The sequence below is a fragment of the Plectropomus leopardus genome, chromosome 24 (genome assembly GCF_008729295.1).
Source record: "Plectropomus leopardus isolate mb chromosome 24, YSFRI_Pleo_2.0, whole genome shotgun sequence".
Lineage (NCBI taxonomy): Eukaryota > Metazoa > Chordata > Actinopteri > Perciformes > Serranidae > Plectropomus > Plectropomus leopardus.
Window position 1 is genome coordinate 5,235,451 of NC_056486.1, and position 19,265 is coordinate 5,254,715.

At 37.4% G+C, this 19,265-nt stretch overlaps 1 protein-coding gene across 1 annotated transcript; it reads right to left on the minus strand.

The window, feature by feature from the left end:
- Window positions 1-3,740: 3,740 nt before the first annotated feature.
- LOC121962708 (ETS translocation variant 5-like) lies at window positions 3,741-12,973 on the minus strand. The gene is made up of 13 exons (XM_042512962.1): window positions 12,712-12,973; window positions 12,258-12,323; window positions 12,083-12,167; window positions 11,878-11,925; window positions 11,511-11,561; window positions 9,149-9,257; window positions 8,798-9,055; window positions 8,115-8,383; window positions 7,797-7,856; window positions 7,617-7,685; window positions 6,878-7,032; window positions 6,057-6,164; window positions 3,741-5,577 (listed from the first exon to the last, which is right to left on the minus strand). The coding sequence occupies exons 2-13, from the start codon at window positions 12,303-12,305 to the stop codon at window positions 5,344-5,346; spliced, it is 1,494 nt and encodes a 497-aa protein (XP_042368896.1). The 5' UTR covers window positions 12,306-12,323; window positions 12,712-12,973; the 3' UTR covers window positions 3,741-5,343.
- Window positions 12,974-19,265: the final 6,292 nt, after the last annotated feature.

The following is a 19,265-nucleotide window of genomic DNA, read 5'->3' on the forward strand; positions in this document are numbered from 1 at the left end:
TATAACAAATAAATGTACATAATGTCTTTGAGAGATGCTATTTGCTGTATACATATGCTGACGACGACGACCCATGTGGGACACTCGGAACAACAGCAAGGTCCAGTATACAAAGTTTTTAGTAATGTGCAATACAAAAACGGCATGCTGTTTTAAAATGAGGAACTTCATGTACTGTACTATGCAACCGCAAACTGTGTACATCGCTTCATGCTGTGGCTTCTCCCACCACCCTTTTCCAAGCAGCTTCATCTGGACTTCTAAGGGATTTTTGTGTTTTATCTTTTTTTTTTTCTGTGGAAGATGAAAACCTAAGCGGCTAATGCGGTATTGCATGCATAATATACCATTCTAATTTATAAAAAGGAATTAAAGAAAAATACATGAAATTGAAGGTGATTGTGTTTAAGGCAAAGCAACAAGTGACTTAAAACATTTCTTTTTCAAAATAAAAGAGTCGTTCTAAAGTTGTCGACAGTATTTTTTTGTACTGTAAGGGACTGTTTGTTATTCATGAGGGGGGAGAGGTGTGTTGCAAAAAGGAGAGGGCATGTACTATAGATAGATATTTATATATATATATATATATATATATATATATATATGGAGAGAGAGAGAGAGAGAGAGAATAGATAGATAGATGATATTGGTGTATTGTTTTCTACTAAGTGAATGATTTAGCTCCTTAAAAAGCCTTTAAAGTCAGTGAATACATTAAAAAAGGCTTTAATTGGTATTCATATTACTTCAATTAATCTTTCAAAATTTTGAAATGACTTTTAATTATTATTATTTTTTAAATATATTAAGATGATTTCATGAATGTCACCCAAACAGTATTATTTTATGCTATGATGATAATAATAATAATAATAATAATAATAATAATAATAATAATAATAATAAATAATAATAATAATAATAGGGAAACATGTCTCTGAGCTTGAGCAATTGATGTCAGTTCATGTTTTTTTTTTTTTTGGTTGTAACATTGGCCTTAAATCTCATTCTTGATAGTATTAAAAATACCTTTAAAAGTCCAAATCAATGTTAATGTAATTGTCAATAGTGTGAAAATTGATCTAATGTGTGGGAGGAATAACTCTGTGAAATAAACTCATCGGCAGTCGCAAAAAGATGACCGATCAGTAATAAGTGATCGATTTTTGATGATGGATCAGTGTGGGAATCAGACTGCGCAGGCCTGAGCGAACAGACCTGCGCATGCGCGACGGCTGTCAGCAACACAAACTAACACAGCTGTTTCATAAAGATGAATGGAGAGTTATAATGAAAAGACGACACGCAGGAGGAAAACAACCAAAACCGGAGTTTGTGGTGAGTTACGAGGTCGGTTTGAACCTGAACAAACAAACAAACAAACAAACAAACAAACACGAACACATGCGTCTGTTGCTAACTAGCTAGCAGCTACGCTAGCGGCTGAACAGTTGTTAAAGTCACAGTTTTGGATGCGAATAAAACGACCCAGCGGTCACATTCACCAGAATAATACAGGGCGTTAAAACGAGATAATTGTGAGGAGAAAGTGTAATATCGGTTTTGTTTAATTGTCTTTAGTTTGTCACGTGTGTTTCATGAACTTTTGGCGTTCAGGCTGTGTTCAACATACCTGCCGGCTCTGAAACTCACTTCAGTCTCTGTCTGTGCCAAAGTGTCAAAACAAACACAACAAGCCACACCAAGTCCTCTCCAATAACCGAAGAGTGGACAGACATCATATTTAACATAAATTATTTATAGATTAAGGGATAATTGATTTAACTATTCCACCACTATATCTGACAGGTACATAGATGGGAAAAAAGTAAGTGATATTGTTTAATGTAATAAAACTGGTTTGTTTAAACTCAGTTTATTCTTATAATTGTGGCGGATTCTCGATCTAAATGTGACCTTTAGGATTATAAATATGTCATTTAGTATGAAAAACCACATGGTCTTACAACCTTAGCTGTGTTCAAATGGCAAAGGTCGTCATTAATGTCTAATAATTTCTCTGTTGTTCTAAAAATTTACTTTTATTTTTGCCAAATGGATGCTTCATCATTGTTTCCTTTTTTCTGTATGTAAAACAGATTTTCCTGCTTTGAATTTATAACGTTTCACCCTCTGAATGGTTCACATCTTATGTCATCAGGAGATAACATTATTCTTTGGTCCTCCCATGGCCCTTAACTGCTGTTGTGTCTGTAACATATTTCACTAATTATGTGACATAATTGTGATTAATAGAATAATTATGACAAAACATGCAATATTGTTAGACATAAACATTAGGCATATTGGAGAGGTCCAAATGTGTGCCAGCGCCAAAGAGTAAAAAACAACAACAACTGGAATAAAGTCACATTCACCATTCTTCAATAAATCTTCAGCCGCTGGTGAGATGTCATATTTCATGACTGATTAATTACAGATTAATGGCTAATTCAAACTTTCTTTACTCCACTACTCTATCTGGAGCATTGTTGGGAACGAGTGGTGCATTTGCGTTTCTTCTTGAGACATTTCAGAGGCTACAGCTATTTTCATCATATCTGTTTATTTTAAAAATTCTTCCCTTCAGGGAAATGGGTCATTTAGTTTTCCACATTTCCCAGTCCTTTTTGAATTTTAAAGACACAGAGTAACATTGACCCCTCAAGAAATGCCCTAATTATTTAATCAGAAGATATTTAATATTATAATGTGTTTTTCAACAGCCTCCCCATGGGCCTTATGTCACATGTATTTTACTTATACTTTTTAAATTAATTTGAAAACCAAATCTTTGAATTACTCAGGTTACTAAAGTGTGTATTTTTGTATTAAAGTGTTTTTTTTTTCATAAAAAGAAACAAAACATTGAGGTTTTTATTAACAATGTTAGAAAAACAGTTTGAAAACCTGAAACAGAGAATTCATGTAAAAAACAGAAGACAAAATAAATGATTTCTTGACATTAATGCAACTCAAAATTCTGATGACTTTATTTATTTTGTGTTTCTTATATAGAGTTGCAGGTGGAGCAGTGTTTCCGCGGTCTGTGGGAACGATTGAAATGTCTTCAGCACTCTGCAGTCTCAGTGGATGACATCTGGATGAAGAGGAACATCGTACAGAGAAACTGAAGGAACATCTATGTGCTGCAGCTCTGAGGTAGAACAGTTTTTCTCTTTTATTATCAGCTGTGTTGTTTTTAATGTTCAATACAATTTAGCATGTCTAAAAAATCACCAAAAACGCGTTACTATAGTATGTCGATAAATGTCATATGTTGACAGGTCAAAAAAATGCCTGAAAACAACATATAATACCTTGTACAGACACGTCATAGTATACAAAGTGGGGAAAAAAGGCCAAAAACATCATAATTTAGCATGTCGAAAAAATTAACAAAACACCTCAAAAATGCATTTTTGCTCATTTTTTCTGACATTCATAATTAGGAGGGTTTTGGCTGTTTTTGCAAAATTCTGTGCTATGGCGTGTCCTGACACAATATTTTATGCTGTTTTGAGGTGTTTATAACTGTTTTTGGGACATGTCATATTTTGGCATTTTTGCCATACTATAGCCTTGCCTTTTCGGTCATTTTTTCAACATGCATTATCATGGTGTTTTTAGTCGGTTTTTGCAAAATTTGATGCTCTGGCGTGTCTTGACACGCTATTTTATGCTTCACTGGAGAAAAAGCTTTGAGATGTGTTGAAATGATCTACAGTGGGGCACAAGAAAAGAGTAAAATAGTTTATTGTATCAGTAAAGATCAACAGAAGGCACACATACAGTATCTGAGGGTCGACGCCACACCAGTGTCAGTATCTCTCTCCAGCCTCCGCTCATACCACCATGTGATCGTTATTGAGCAAAATACACCATTTTTGTCCTCCACCTTGGAGAGGCTGAAACTGATGCAGTACATTAGCAGGCTAAACTCTGCAGCTCATAGTACAACGTCAAGCAAACGCAGCCTTTTGCAAAAATATATTCATATATAATTATACACCTTTTCTACACATTGAAGCAAATCAACTATACAAAATGCAGAAAACTATCTCAGTACAATAAGCCGTTTGTAAGAAAGTCCATGCCTATCATTATTAGCATCATAGTGGCGGTATTACGGAATCAAAAATAGTAGCAGTACCTTTGTCATAAAACAGTTTAGGAAAAACTTACAAGTTCATATAATGCCAAAAATATTAGCTTTGAAAACAAGAAAAAGTACACAAAACGCATTTCAATATACAGGTTTATAGGAGGACTATAACATCTGGAAAATACAAGTGTGTCCCTTTTAAGCAGTATAAGGTTCACCCCCAAAAAAATAACAATTAAAAGTAAATTAGTAAAGGAGTGCCCGCGGTTTTGAGATGCTTTTTGGCTGAAATACAGATCCCAGAGTTCACTTACGCAAGGACTACAGCGAAGGCCATGCTACAAAACTACAACCAACATGGCTGTAGGGTCAATGTGACGAGAAAACTAAAACATTGAGAAAAATGTCATAATGTTATGAGCTTAAAAACTCAATTTAAAGATGTCATATTTTAAATATTAAGTTGCAATTTTAACATTTTCTTTCAAGAAAAATAGCAAATTAACAAGAAAAAAGGTAAAAGTCTGTTAGCTTGTGTTTCAAATTAAAGTGGGTTACAATATTACTATTGTGTCTGGTTTTCAGTAAGATTATGACTTTCTCAGAATATTATGACCTTTTCTAGTTGTTTTATCATTTTATATCAATTTCTCTTAAAATGATTGACTTCTCCTCATGATGATGCCTTTTTGTGAAAAAAAAAAAAAAAACAGCTTCAACTTGAAATATTACAACTGTTTCTTATAATTTCCTTTTTCAAAATATTACAATCTTATTGTTGCAACAGTCAGATTCAATATTACTGCTACTGTTCTGTTTTCTCATAAGATTATGACTTTATCTCAAAATGTTATGACCTTTTCTAGTGGTATTATAATATATTCTCTTAAAATGTTTGACTTCCCACCACGACGTTTTGTTTTTTGTAAAATTACAACTTTACCATGAAATATTACAACTTCTTCTTGTAATTTGTTTTCTGCAGAATTTTACAACTTTTTCTTGAAAACTCTAAATTTCTCTGTTTTTTGTGCCGACAGTGGCTCTAACCGATTGTGACAAGCTGAATCATGATTTTTCAACCAAACACTTCAATAAAAAAATCTCTGATAGCTTTATCTTTTCTGTGACATACATACATTATGTGGGTATAGGTGGTGAAAATCTCAAACACTGCTCAGTAATTCAGGTTTCTCCTGTAAAATACCTCCTGCTTCCTTCCTGCCAGGCTGTGGAGTCTAGTACGGGTAGCTGTCGGGGAAAGCCAGTCCCTGCACGCACTGCTCCCCTCCGTCGGCCAGGTACGGACCCTCCTCCTCGTAGCTGGGCAGGGGGACGCCATCCTCCTCGCTGGGGGGCAGGATGGCGTCTGGGTCGGCCTTCAGACTCGGCCTCTGGTTGTCTGGGAAAGCCATGGAGAAAAGCGCCTCCGGGTTGCACACAAACTTGTAGACGTACCTTTCCCCGGCCACCTGCAGGATGAGCCAATCAGAGGTAAGAATTCAGTGATTTTGTTTATTTTATCTCAGATAAACCCAACAATATGACAATGTTCTTATAAGTAACACCTTTAGAGGCACAGTGTGTAGGATTTAGTGGCATCTAGTGGTGAGGTTACACACTGCAACTAACCAAAACTTACTGTGTGTCAAGCGTGTAGAAGAACTACAGATATAAGTGGCATATTCTAAGGTAATGACAACAATATTTACTGATGTTATACTAATGAAAACATACTTCTGAATTACAAGTCATAATTGTAATTATACATTAGGGCTGTAACAATACCGAAAAATTCACACAATACAATAATATATCACAATAAAGAGACCATGACACCAAATTTATCACAAAAAAATCTTACACACTTGTCCTAAAACAAAAAAAAGACGTGACCTGATAAAAAAGATGTAAACACATACGAGTACTGGAAGAGAAAAGTGGAACCTGCCTTTACCTTCTGCATGATGCCCTTCTCGTAGTAGTACCTCAGCGAGCGGCTCAGCTTGTCGTAGTTCATGGCCGGTCGGTTCTTCTGAAGCCCCCAGAGCCGAGCCACCTGAACACAACACCCAAAAAAACAAAAACACTCAATGAAACATCTTTTATTTTTAATATTATACATCAGCCAGACAAATATTTCTGCCTCTGACACAGAACTGAACGGCCCATTTGGCCTGTTGCTATCAGAGGTCGTTTTGTCCAATTTATAATGAATCAAAATTTGGATTTTGTGTCATCATTTAAAATCCTGCTGCTTTCTGAATAATAGTTTTTTTTTTAATTATTCATTTACGTACAAAGCAACTGGCCACATTTACTATATCTTTGCTTCCTTGCTTTTACCTCATCTTCATTGCTTTGTGAACATATTTTCACTTTCTCTGCTCTCATAGTAAAGTCTTCTAATTCCCACCAGTCCACCACATACCAGACACTCTTGAAATAAATAAAAAACAAATCATATAAATATAAAAATCAAATTCTGCACAAACATACACACAAACGCATGCACATATGCACACATACAGACACACACATATATGCATACACATGCATGCGTGCAAAAATACACACGGTGTAATCAACCGATATTAGTTCTGCACTTGAAGGAAATTTTTTTAAAAATCCAAATTTTTTGAGACAAAAAAAAGGTTGTGAAGCAACACTAAGACATTTTTCCCTTCTTTCATCCTTACTCGGTGCCCTTCAAGCGTAAATTAAGCCAAACCATTTTCAGACGGCCCTGCGTTGGTTTCAGCAATGACTGACCTCCTCGGGGTCGATGAGTTTAAACTCCATGTTACGTCCCGTCCAGACGATCAGGTGTCCGTTGGCCGGGTTGTCCAGCAGCGTGAGCAGGAACTGCCAGAGCTGCAGGGAGCCGCGGCGCTGGTACGGCAAACCCTCCTGCTTCACTTTGACTGCTAAACAGGACACAATGAGGACACCTCTTAGTATTTTTGGGCATCAATAAAGACAGAATTCCTGATAGATAATCAGCAACAGCAGCAAGAAATACTAACGTCTTTCTTTAACCCTTAAAATATGGAAGAATGAACGCAAGCTTTTATATTTTGATATTCCACTGTGATTGTAATGCAGTTGCTCTACTGTTGTAAACAGGTAAATACAATTTAAAAAAAAACAAAGAAATGAATGAAAATTTGCAAGAAGTTAGTAAAAAGTATAAGAAAATCACCTGAAAATTAGCAAAATAAAAAATAAGCAAACAAACATGAAAATGACAATAATAAGTGCTTAAAAGTTATGATAATTCTGTAACATCATTTAAATTATGTAATAATGATGATGATGATAATTTTTTCCAGTTTTTTTCATAGACATGTTTTTTCCTAGCTTTAAAAAAATATAAAAGTAATACAAATAAAAGTTTTCTAAATCTACAAATGTCTTGCAATTTGTAGAACATTTCTTAACATGACGCTTATTGCTTCTTTTTTTCCAATATTTCTGAAAAAATAAATAAATAGAACCAATTTTGTCTTACCTTCCAGTCTTTCTGGTACAACACAGGTGTCGTCATAATACAAATGTGGATCTCTGTCATGACCAAACGCTGAGGGGCAAAAAATGAAATATTATTAGAAAAGTTATTATTTGTCCTGTTGAGAAACAATTCAATTTAAAGCAAACAAACAACAAACAAACAACATATAACACAACTCACCAACACTGTTATTCTGGTACAGGACTGACTTCCCAAACGATGACTGGCAGGTTTGAACATCTGGAAGACACAAAAAAGGCTCCTCAAAATAACTTTAAACATAATTAGGTCACAAAATTGGATTTCTTTATGAAACAATGATTATGTAACATACTGAAAATTAAATGTACTGTGTTCAAAAGTGTGCTTACTCAATAGATTAATAACTATTACAAAAAAAAGCTTTCTGGTCTCTGAATTCATCATTTTCGTGTTACAGCTATGTGCATTATATTTTTATCTAAAATTGCGAGCAGGTGTAGCAGGTGACACACTCACCCGAGTCAAAGCCAAAGTCTCTCGGCTCTTGTTTGATCGTCACGTGGTTGAAGGCGGTCTGATGCTGGGTCAGACCTGGACCCGGCTCTGGGTATCGCGGATCCACCAGCTCCTGTTTGAATCCTCGGGGGCCGTGGGGAACAAGGGGCTCTGAGAGGTGGCGCTGGTACATCGGTCGCCCATCCCGGCTCGAGTGTTGGTACGGCGTGTTGACTGTTTTGTCCGGAGGGAGATAAGACAAGCAGGGCTCTGAGAGCTGCCGCTGGAACCTGCATCGTGAAGAGCACAAGAGGTTTTAGGGTTTCATGTGACTTTATTTCCAGATTAACCAAGTATTTCACCATTTCAGTGATTTTTCCAAAACTTTCAATGATTTTTACTAGCTCAATGACTTTTTTTCAGGCCTTGAAAAATTAGATTGGATCGAAATTAAATAAATCAATAAATATAATAGATGTTACCAATTAATTTGAGATTTTACAATGCCACTTCAGAAAAAAAATCAATTCATAAAAACCTATTTCCAATGTCTTTGCACTTTTTAATACTTTTGTAAGATTGATTTAAGACATTTTAATCTCTATTAAGACCTTCATTTTAGATGAATGAATTCAGTGCCTTAGGACTTTTTAAGTACCTGCGAGAACACGTTCAATCATATCAAAGTTTTAACCGTGACTGACCTCTGTTCTGTGCTGAAAGACGCACTGGGGCAGCTGACGGGGGGACGCGGCAGAGCGAACTGCTGGCTTTGGTTTTGGAGGTTGTGGTGGTGGGAGGGGCTCAGGGCGGCGACGTGGCAGGTGTTGGTCACGTGGGAGGCTGAAGGTTGTAGCTGCCTCTGTACTGGTGGAGGTCCAGCAGGGTGGGTGGAGCCGCACTGTACTGGTGTGGAGGCTGGAGCCAGAGGTTTGAGTCCAGCTGGCTTGTTGTCACAGGCACTGCGGAGAGGAAACAGGAAGCAGCTGTCCGGTACGTTTGTCTGTGATATCGTCATCATACACTATATTGATCTTAACATTGATTTTTTTTACCTGTAACTGTAAAGGCACATGTCAGCGTGAGGCGTCCTGCAGGGAGACAGGTCTTTAGACGGACTGGGCTCTCTCTTAACTTTGCTGACAGGCGGTCCATGAAACATCACTGCAAACACACACACACACGAAAAATAATCCTTTTACTCTGAAGATGCAATGAGTGCCCTGATATTAGACTATCAGAATCAGAAATACTTTATTGATCCGCGGGGGGGAAATTATGGTTTGTTGCATTCATGCCAAGCATAGAAAATTAATTATAGCAAGTAGAAATAAGTACAAGCACAAGTATATAAAAACATAAATGTAAAAATAGAAATACAGTAAAAGTAAACAATTAGCACAATTTGCAAATATCTAAAAATTTAAGTATGTACACTACGCTGAGTAAATAAGTGTGTAAAAATATAAACGTAAGAAATACAGTAATAGACAATGAGCACTAATATGTGAATATTTAAATAGAAATATGAAAAATGTGCTGAGTGTGTACAGTTTGTAAAATATAAAACTGTGCTTTACGCTACAATACAATATATAAAACTCGTATGTATGTTAAAAACATAATAATGTGTGCAATACTACAACAATGACAAAAAGATATACATAAGCAAGAATACCAGTACAAATATATACAATATGTTTACCATGTTAAATATATCCTATATTCAAGAGTTTGAAGTATTTTGCACATTTGAATAATTGCACAGAGGAATGCTGTAGTTGAAGTATTGTGCCAAATATCGCAGTTAAGACAGTGATATTAAGAATTATTGCCCCTTAAAGAACCAACTGCACATTTGAAGTATAATAAATAAATTATGGAATTTTAGTTGTAGTTGTAATGTAGATGTAATAATACTTTGTTACAGTACTTAAAGGTCACATCACTGTCTACTATGGCTTACATTCAGAGATGTGACAGTAAAAACGCTGCAGCTCACGTTTGACTTTTGTGTTGTGATAACCTCCTAATCTGATCTCAGACTTCCTGGACTCTGGAGCAATGTTTCCATCCACAACGCAATCACGCGTCAGATTTATTGTCGAGACCGGGAGTCACTGAGTTGAAGCGGCAATCAGGCAGCAATAAATACATGCAGTACGTGTTTGGCAGCAGCAACAAAAGTACTATGTAATGTTCCCCAGGTCTTATCTGTGACATCATTATTTTTCAGGTTCAGACAGAGTTGCTGGAAGTCATTTTACAGCCCTTGCTCTATTTCCTGCTCCACACGACTACTATCATTTAATTGACCCTGATCACCACCTGTGTGAGTCATGTTCTGTGCTGACAGTCCAGTAAACACCATAAACACGGTCGTATTCACATCACTGGTTATTCACACAGACAGTGTGAATTGTTGTAAAAACTGTACAAAGTCTCAATTATGCTCAGTTTTGAGGTACTCGTACTTTACTTATTAGTATTTCTGCTATATGCAACTTATGAGTAAGATACATGAAATTATATGATGTCAATAAAGATTATTTACCTATATATATATCTCAAATATATAAAATTGTTAAATTGTTTAAGAGTAAGACCCTTTTTGTTTAACCCGAAAAAAGCCCTGAAATTGACATCACCTAATTCATCAGACTCCATTTAAATAAACACTAATTTTAGCTTGTATACAGCAGCATATTTTCACATCTAACTGTGTGAGCGAAGAGTTTATTTCAACCAAACTAGGGTTGGTGATTGCTGGAACAGTGGAAAGATGGATGAAAATTGCTTTTGTAAGTTTTATTTTGTTTCTGTCCACTTTGAATGTAGTGTGTTTATGGTGATAAAACTACTCGCCATCATGTTGTCAGAAACATTTAAAACTCTGAGCCTGTAAGTGGCAAAAGTGGACGTAGACGGTGTGTGCCTGTCCCGAGTGGTTGCAGTGCTCTTTATCGAGTTCAGTTTCAGAAACGGTTGTTCCCAGTAGTCACTTGGACACAAAAACATGAGATAATAGAGTCCAGGTTGAAAAATACCAAAGTAAACCTTTAACATAAAGCTGGCATTAATTTTTTTTTGACTGAGAGCCATCTGTGGCTTAGTGCAAAGCCCACTGGTTTCTCCTGAATACTACTTAGATCTTCAAAAAAAAACAACCCAAAAAACAGTTTACAAATACAGATTTCATTAAAATCTCAGTTATTCCCTTCAACAGCTGAATATTGTAGTTTTTACAAAAGGCTATTCAAACATGTAGAAACGGCACATTTCTTGGAGACTTTTTCAAGATGTCATTCAGATGTTGAGGCATAAATAAATCATGAGCGTTATTCTACAAAATGTCTGCTCCCTGTTGGATAACTCTGAGCGCTCTCTATAAATATTAAAGGAGAAGCAGATACTCACAGTTATTGGACTGGAAATCTGGGACAAACTGCTCGTCATCAGGAACCTGAGCTGTCAGGGGGGAGAGGACGGGATGTTAAAGGACTCTTCTCATTGTTTTTGCACCCTTGTGTATGCAGTATATCAGTGCATTACAATAGCAACCTCATGTTTGATATTTCCTACATTTCCCAGAATGCCCTTTAACCCTTTCAAAGATGTGCAAATTAGCTCAATTTCTTTCAAAACCATGGGAAAAGGGCAGTGATCCAAGAATTGGCAAAAAATTGTAAAAAGCACAGAAAATTCCTAAAATGTGATAATAATATTCTCCCGTGTGCCACTTTAAATCAGAGAAATGTTATTTCACAATGCTTGTGGGTCTCACCTTCTGCGATCCAGATTTCCTGGAGCTGGATTAGATCCTGAAAGAGCTCTGCAAAACAGTCATGAAAATATATTAAAATACACGTTACAATATTTAATATGCAAGATGTCAGAATAAACTCTTAGAGACAAAAATTTAACTCCTTTTGGAGACCAATAAATACGCAGACAGTAAACACTTTTACATGTGGACATAATGAGTCTACCTTCTGTGTCCTGAGCCAGCTCCGTGTCCATGAACTTCCTTTTCCGCTCGCTGAGACATCTCTCTGCTCCCTCTACGTGACATTGCTAAAAATGTAACAAGTAAACTCTTTAGTGAACATAAAACTTAATGTTTTCAGTGTTTGATCAATTTCTTGCACATGATGATAAACTCACACTCTCGGGGACAGCAAAAGGGACCTGCTGGTCATAAAAGCCGTCCATGTTGCAGGAGTCTTCACCCTGAAATAAAGACCAGCGACAGATTAGAAAATGCGTTTGTCAAATTCTCATCACCACCTTCACTATTGCTCCATCATCATCATCTCTTCCTCGTGTGTTTCTAACCTCCAGGACAAGAGGATAAATTAAGTAAGATCAAATGTTTCAGGCAAAATTCAAAATTGCCAAAAAAGGCAAAAAACAAATTTAAGACTATTCAATGACTTTTAAGGCCTAATCAAATTAAATATTAATAACTTAACTACTGTAGTCATTACTTGAGATGATTGATTTAAAAGTGCGTCAGCAGGTTTTAGTCTATTAAACACATTCAAACACATACTAAAGAAGATAATTAAGCTACGTTCAGGACAATTTAAACTGTATTATGAGATAAAATGTCCCATACCTTTATTGTCAGATGATAATGAAAACATACGGAAGTTACATTCGTTTGCTGGAAGCAGTGGGCTTCCGTAGGTAAACAACTCTTCTTACTACTACTTTTGCCTATATCGCCTTAATAACACACAAAAAGTTATATCTGAAGTTTGGTTGGTGTGCTGTAACAACACCAAAACGAAATTAAATGACACAACTCGTATTTCTGGTGTTTTTACCCTTTTGCGTCGTCTGTAAATGCTACAAAAACACAAAAATCTAAGATTTGTGAATGGAGTTTGGCGTGACGCACGGGAGAAAGCGCCTCCTTGTTTTTCTCAATGAAGTGAAACTTGATCCTGGCAGGAGGGGAAGGAGGGGGGCACACCAGCTCACCATTGAGAAAATAGTCACAGAGCAGCTCTATGCTAACATTCACGATGCTAACAGGCCATAAAGACAGCTTTTGCAGACGGAAACACCGCGCTGCAAAGCGGACAGATGCGGCGAAATGGACGCAATGTTGCCTTTGATTTCCAGAAAATGGCGTTCGCCTGCTAACCCATATCTGCTCCCCTCACTGCCAGCAACAAACCGCGACCGTGCAGTTTATGTAACAACTCAAAGCAAAAACAAGCCCACGCATGAACGCCACTTTTACAAAGTGATATAAAAACAATGCAGGACTCACGTGATAAGTGAAGTTTCTTGTCGGTGTGGTAAATGACCGTAGATTTCCTCCCCTACATCCCCTGCAGCTCCTCGAATAAAACTCGGCTGTAGATTTTTCTCAATGAAGAGCTCTGATAGCTAGATCTAAAGCCGAGCCCTGTGCTGCTCTCCCATTGGCTGGAACATAAAGTCAGTCAACAGGCGAGCCAATCGTCTTCGAGACTGCTCTGACGTATGCTCCTTGTGTTTTTTATGAATGGCTGCGTTTCATTCATGGAGCCACAGCTCTCTTAAAGGGCCAAAACCACCAATCCATTAATTATTATTTTTTTATTTGTTGAGATACATAGAGAACCGATAACTGTATATTTGTATTGATTATTATCATTTTTTATTCATTTATTTATTTAGTTACCTACTGACTTATTTAAAGGATTAGTTCTTCTAATCAACAAATTATACATAGAAATAAAAGTGAGGCCTTGTTGCATGTTAAACATTTCTTCACTTAAGTCCACTGCTATCTGGGCATGTTTTTGGTTTATAAGACTAATTTCTGAAACCACTTTTGATGTAAATCTTCATTGTTTCTGCGTTTATCCATACATGGAGGTGTGTGGAGTGTTGTTTTGGGTGCCCACAGCATTAAATGTGAAAAATTCAACCAGATATCTTACCATAACAATGTCCTCAATATTGTGGATGATCCACAAACCTCATTGTGAACTGTGTCTTCCATAATTACTCTCATCCATAGAAATGTATCGAAGAGAAGGCCTTATGTCACCATCCTTGAAGCCAAATATTGCTGAAATCTAGAGTCTTTTGGCTAATAATGTTGGCAGCCGGCCCTGCTCCAGTTAGATCTCTTCATAGACCAAGCTATGACTTGTAAAACCGTTATAACTAATTTTACATCACTGTGTGCCAAAATTGGGTCCAAACATCCATTTAAACTGCAGCACTGTTGTCTCTGCTGATTCCTTTTGTGAGTCTTGATCAAACAACAGAAGCTTTCAGATTTATTCACAGAACGTAGCCCGTGATGTGCAGTCTGTACCAAATAAATGCAAGTTACAAAAGGTATTAAAATTAGACAGATATGTGTCCTTTAGATCATTTTAAATGCTTGTTAATTAATATAGTTGTTGTATAGAGTTCCTGCTTTGGTTAATTCACAGACATGGTTATTATTATGTTTTTATTATCTACATTTTGTTGTTTTATTGTTATGGTTGTTATATTTCTTCATTTATGGCAGATTTGTTTGTTATTAATAATCACTTTTTTGTCATTATTGACATACATTGCTGTTACTTACTTTTTTTTTTAAATTATTGCAGTTTTTATCAGTTATTCTGTGTCCTTCTAGTCAGTATGAATGTGAACTCAGAGCTTTGATGTAAAAGTGCTGTAAAAGACTTTCCATCCATTTGGCCAGATGCTAAATGAAATTCTTGTGACACATATGAAATAGGGGGGTTTGGGTCCTCTTCGAAAATATTTTGGGCGCCAAACGCTTATTTCCTGCATTCTGTTACATTTTATTTATTAATTTGTGGTGGAGATATCAATAATTTCATCAGAATAAAAGGAAACAGTCAAATATTTGTGATAAATTACATTTTGGACCAATATTCCCACTCATAATTCTTCAAATGTCCCTTCACTTCAGCTTCATCACCTCAAGATGGCGTTATTTCCCTACAAATAACAATAGTGGTCTCTTCTTCGGTATTTGTGAATAAGACATAACATAACACTACATTGTGGTCATGGTTTATGTTTTTTATATCACAACCAAAGTGCAAGAATACAGTTTTGCATTCAGTTGAAATTTCAACTCAATTGCACCATAACCACCACCACCTGATCCTCGTTTCTCCACCTTGCAACTGCTCATTTGCTTGAGACCACTCTGCTTCAACGGTTTAAGTGCGGAGCTCTCCACTTTCCAGGCGATGGCACTGGCAGGTGTGGATGGCTTAATTTAGCTTAGTTTTATCTGCAGACAGTAGCTCTGGGCTTTTGTTGAGTCTTACAGTGAGCCTGCTTTGCAAGAAGCAGTGATGTGCAGCCACACAAGCTTCAGTTTATTGTTGACTCAACTGCTTTGTTTTCTTCCTCACTGTCTCATAAATAAACAATAATCTACCAACTTTAGTCCTTCTCGTTGGTGGTTTAATGTATAACAATACATCATATTTATAAGATGAAGATTCATGTCTGTAAAGTAAATATGCATTAGAATTTATATGCAGAGGAGGACAGAGTACAATGTATACTTTCTTACACCGCTGGGAATAACATGCCCATTAGGACTCCTGAGGTAGCAATAGTGCAGCTGAGTGTGAAAATGCCCCCACCTTCAGAAAAAGCACCTCAGGATTTCACTTTGGAAACATATACAGTGTTTTTCTAACCGATTTTTGTGCTTGAATGACTCCTGAAGGCTTGAAGGGACGGAGGTCTGCCTGTGTGAGATTAGTGTTAGCCTCCAGTTCACTACACAGTGGCAGCCTCAGCCTGTCAGGCCACACCCAGAGGACACATCTGCAGTATGAGGACCTTTAATGTGGAGTTTTGATACACAAAAAGCCATATATAGAATGGCTACTGTTTGCTTAGTGAGTGTTTTTTAGTATAGACTTGTTAGTTTTGTCTGTGGTTGGTATCATGAATGGAGCTCAGATGAAATAACTTAAGTCTTGTTTGCCTTCGGTTCCAGGAGCCCAGCATTTAGCCCAGATGCCACAAGAAAATGTTTGCATTGTAAACTTCTGTCAACCCAGAGTATGTTACATTTGCTGATTTCGTATGTATGTTTGTGATGCAGTATATGAGCTGACTGTCATCACGACTTGGAGCGGATGGTGGATGGCATGACATGCAAAAAGCATGACAAGCTGTAGACTGACAAACAACAAAACCGGCTGTGTTTTAATGAGTCATTGCAGTGTTTCCGGCAGCTTTTTTGGTGCCAAACATCGTGGGGAATCGTGGCTTTTGTTCCAATAGCTTTCCAGACCCCAAATTTGGGTGATTTTTAGGGACTTAATAATGTTTTCCAACGCCAATAGTACCATAATTTTTTTTTTTTACATCAATGTGTTTCCTGCTGGGATACAAGCACAAAAAGTGATTTCTTGTCAAACTGCAGACCCCTGTTTGAGACAGCAAAGTTGTTTTTCCTGTGGCTTCTCAGTCCCCAGATGTGGGTGATTTTTAAGGACCCATGATTTGTTTTAACTGCATTTTTCAGCACCCCAATGTGGGCAATTTTTTAAAAACCTGTCACTATTTTCCAATGACTATGGTGCCATGAAAAGCCATAGTTTTTACATCGACATTGCTCTGTTTACATTGGCGGTTGCATTGGAGGTTACCTGCCAAGCTGCATACCACTGTTTGAGACCAACAAAGCTGTGTTTTCAGCAGCTTTTAATTCACCAAACATAGGCGTTTTTAGGGACTTGTGGCTCTCTTTCTTGCAAGTTTTTAGCTCCCAAGCAGGGATGCTTTTTAGGGACTTGTTTTTCCAACTGGGATAATGCTAGAAATTGCTGTGTTTCCTGCGAGGATATATCATGTCATGAAAAGCGGTTGCCTGCCAAGCTGCAGACCACTGTTTGAGATCAACAAACAGCAAAACTGGTTGTTTTTCAATGTGCCATTGTTGTGTTTTCAGTACCTTTTCAACCTCAAAATGTGATTTTTTTTCAAGGAGCCTATCGCTAGTCAGACACTATCCAGTAGTGATAGTGTCATGAAAAGTAGTAATTTTTTACTGAGACAGCGCTGCTTTTCTGCAGGTAGTGGCACACAAAGCAATTGTTTTTTCATGACCTCACGGCATTTTACTGTGACATCAATGCTTCTCCAGCGGGGATTGTTTCCCCGTGTAGCAAGTGGTTTTTAGACATAAAGTTTCAATGTATCAACAACACAATAATGTGCAAATGTTAATCTGTGGTTTGCAGAAACATACAATGCCAACATTTTATTTAGCGGCTGAGTTGCAGCATGACAGCAGGCAAATATAAACTGGAGGAATTGCTGAAAAGTGGATACAAATCATTTCACCATTTCTGCTGTATATGCATTTCACTTAAATTGACAGAAAAAGAATATTAAACAACATTAAGTGAGTGTAAGAGTAAATATGTGTTTTTGTTAACAGCAGAGATTTAACTAACAGATCCAATTGCAAAGTGCACACAAGCTTTATAGGTTATGAGTGGATAAAACAGCTTGTGTTCAACAAAATGACAGTGGGAGACATGGGCAGAGCAGCAAAACACATTACCTGTGACACACAGAAACAGCTGGGACCCTTTGAGATAATATAATAGGAAGTAATTGTCCCTTTGGGGAAACTTATCTTGGGATTAGTCATCCCCACAAACACCCAATCTATCATATTACATCTGGTACAACTGGTGGTTGCTACTATAGGGGGTGCATTATCTTTATTAAAGTCTATAAAACCAGCCATTCATTATCTGGAGCCGCTGTCCCAGTTTGCATCAGTTGAGAGGCGGGGTACACCATAGATCTCCAATATATGTAAGGGCTGCATATAGAGCACATTAATCAATGTGGCAAATCTCACACTGTAAAATTTGGTAAGTTGATTTTACTTTAAAAGAATTGGGAAACTGATTGCCTTGAAAAATGTAAGTCGACTAAACACAGATGTTAGTCTCAATTTATGCTTACTGTATAACACATTGAAGTTTAGTAAAACTTGAGTTAGATTATTTAATTTTGTGAAGTTGTTGCAACTTAAAATGACATGTTTAATAAAATCAGTCTTTCTGAATCTGAGCAACTTCAGTAAACCAAGTTTACTATGCTAGATATCTTTATTCTGCTGGTTGCAAACGTGTCAGTCATATTTGTATGCCTAAACATGTTGTGAAAACAGAACTCATAGATCCCCTGACGTCACCATTGTCAAAAAGTCAGACCAACTTGGTTTGCTGAAGTTGCAAACACTTTTTTTTTAAAGGTAAGGTAATTTTACTTGTAATTTTTTAAGTAACAAGAACTTTACAAAATTAAGAAATTACAACAAACTATTGAGTCAACATTACAGTTAAATACATTGTTAACATAAATTAAGGTTTGTAGCCATACTTTCCTTTTGGTTTCTTGTAATATTTCAACTGAGATCAACTTATCAGATTTTACAGTGCACATATGGGCAGGGGCATGCGGGTTTTGAATATCTCACAGGTGTAGCAGGCTTTTTTATATGAATGGGTGAATTTATCACTATATTTGTCCAAGAGGAGATGTTTGAATCTTTTGTCTTTGTGACACATTTTGCAGCCTGGAGTGTGAAACATGGCAGACTGCTGGAGACAATAATTTGCTAGAAATACCCAAAATGAAGACAATATCACACTTTGATTTCCCGCTGCAAACATGCATTCATCAAAGCATGAGAAGTGAAGAGAGACTGATTCAATTTCAGAGAGATAGAGAGAGCTGGGTGCACTGGTGGAGAAAATAGAAAAAAGAGATAGTGAAAAAGAGAGAAAGTGTTTGTGCACGAGAGAGGGAGAGAGAGAGAGAGAGAAGGGGAGGAGGAGGAGGAGGAGGAGGAGTAGATGGGGATTGCATTGCAGTACACCCGTGCGTAAATGTTACCATCCTCGCCGCGGTGCCTCCATCCATCCCTCCATCCCTCCGTCCTCTCCCCTCCAGCCTCCGGCGGCTGCTCTCTTCTCCTCTCTGGTCGCTGCTCAGTCTCGGACCGTGGAGTCCCGGGTGTCTCGGCTCGGCGCCCTCCTCCAGGGGTTGGGAGGGGGGCCGGGGACCTCGTCCAGATTCCTGCCGGGCTTCGTGACCACGGACAGCCAAGGCTCCGAGCGGCGCGAGAGACGCGGCTCGACCCGCTCTCGG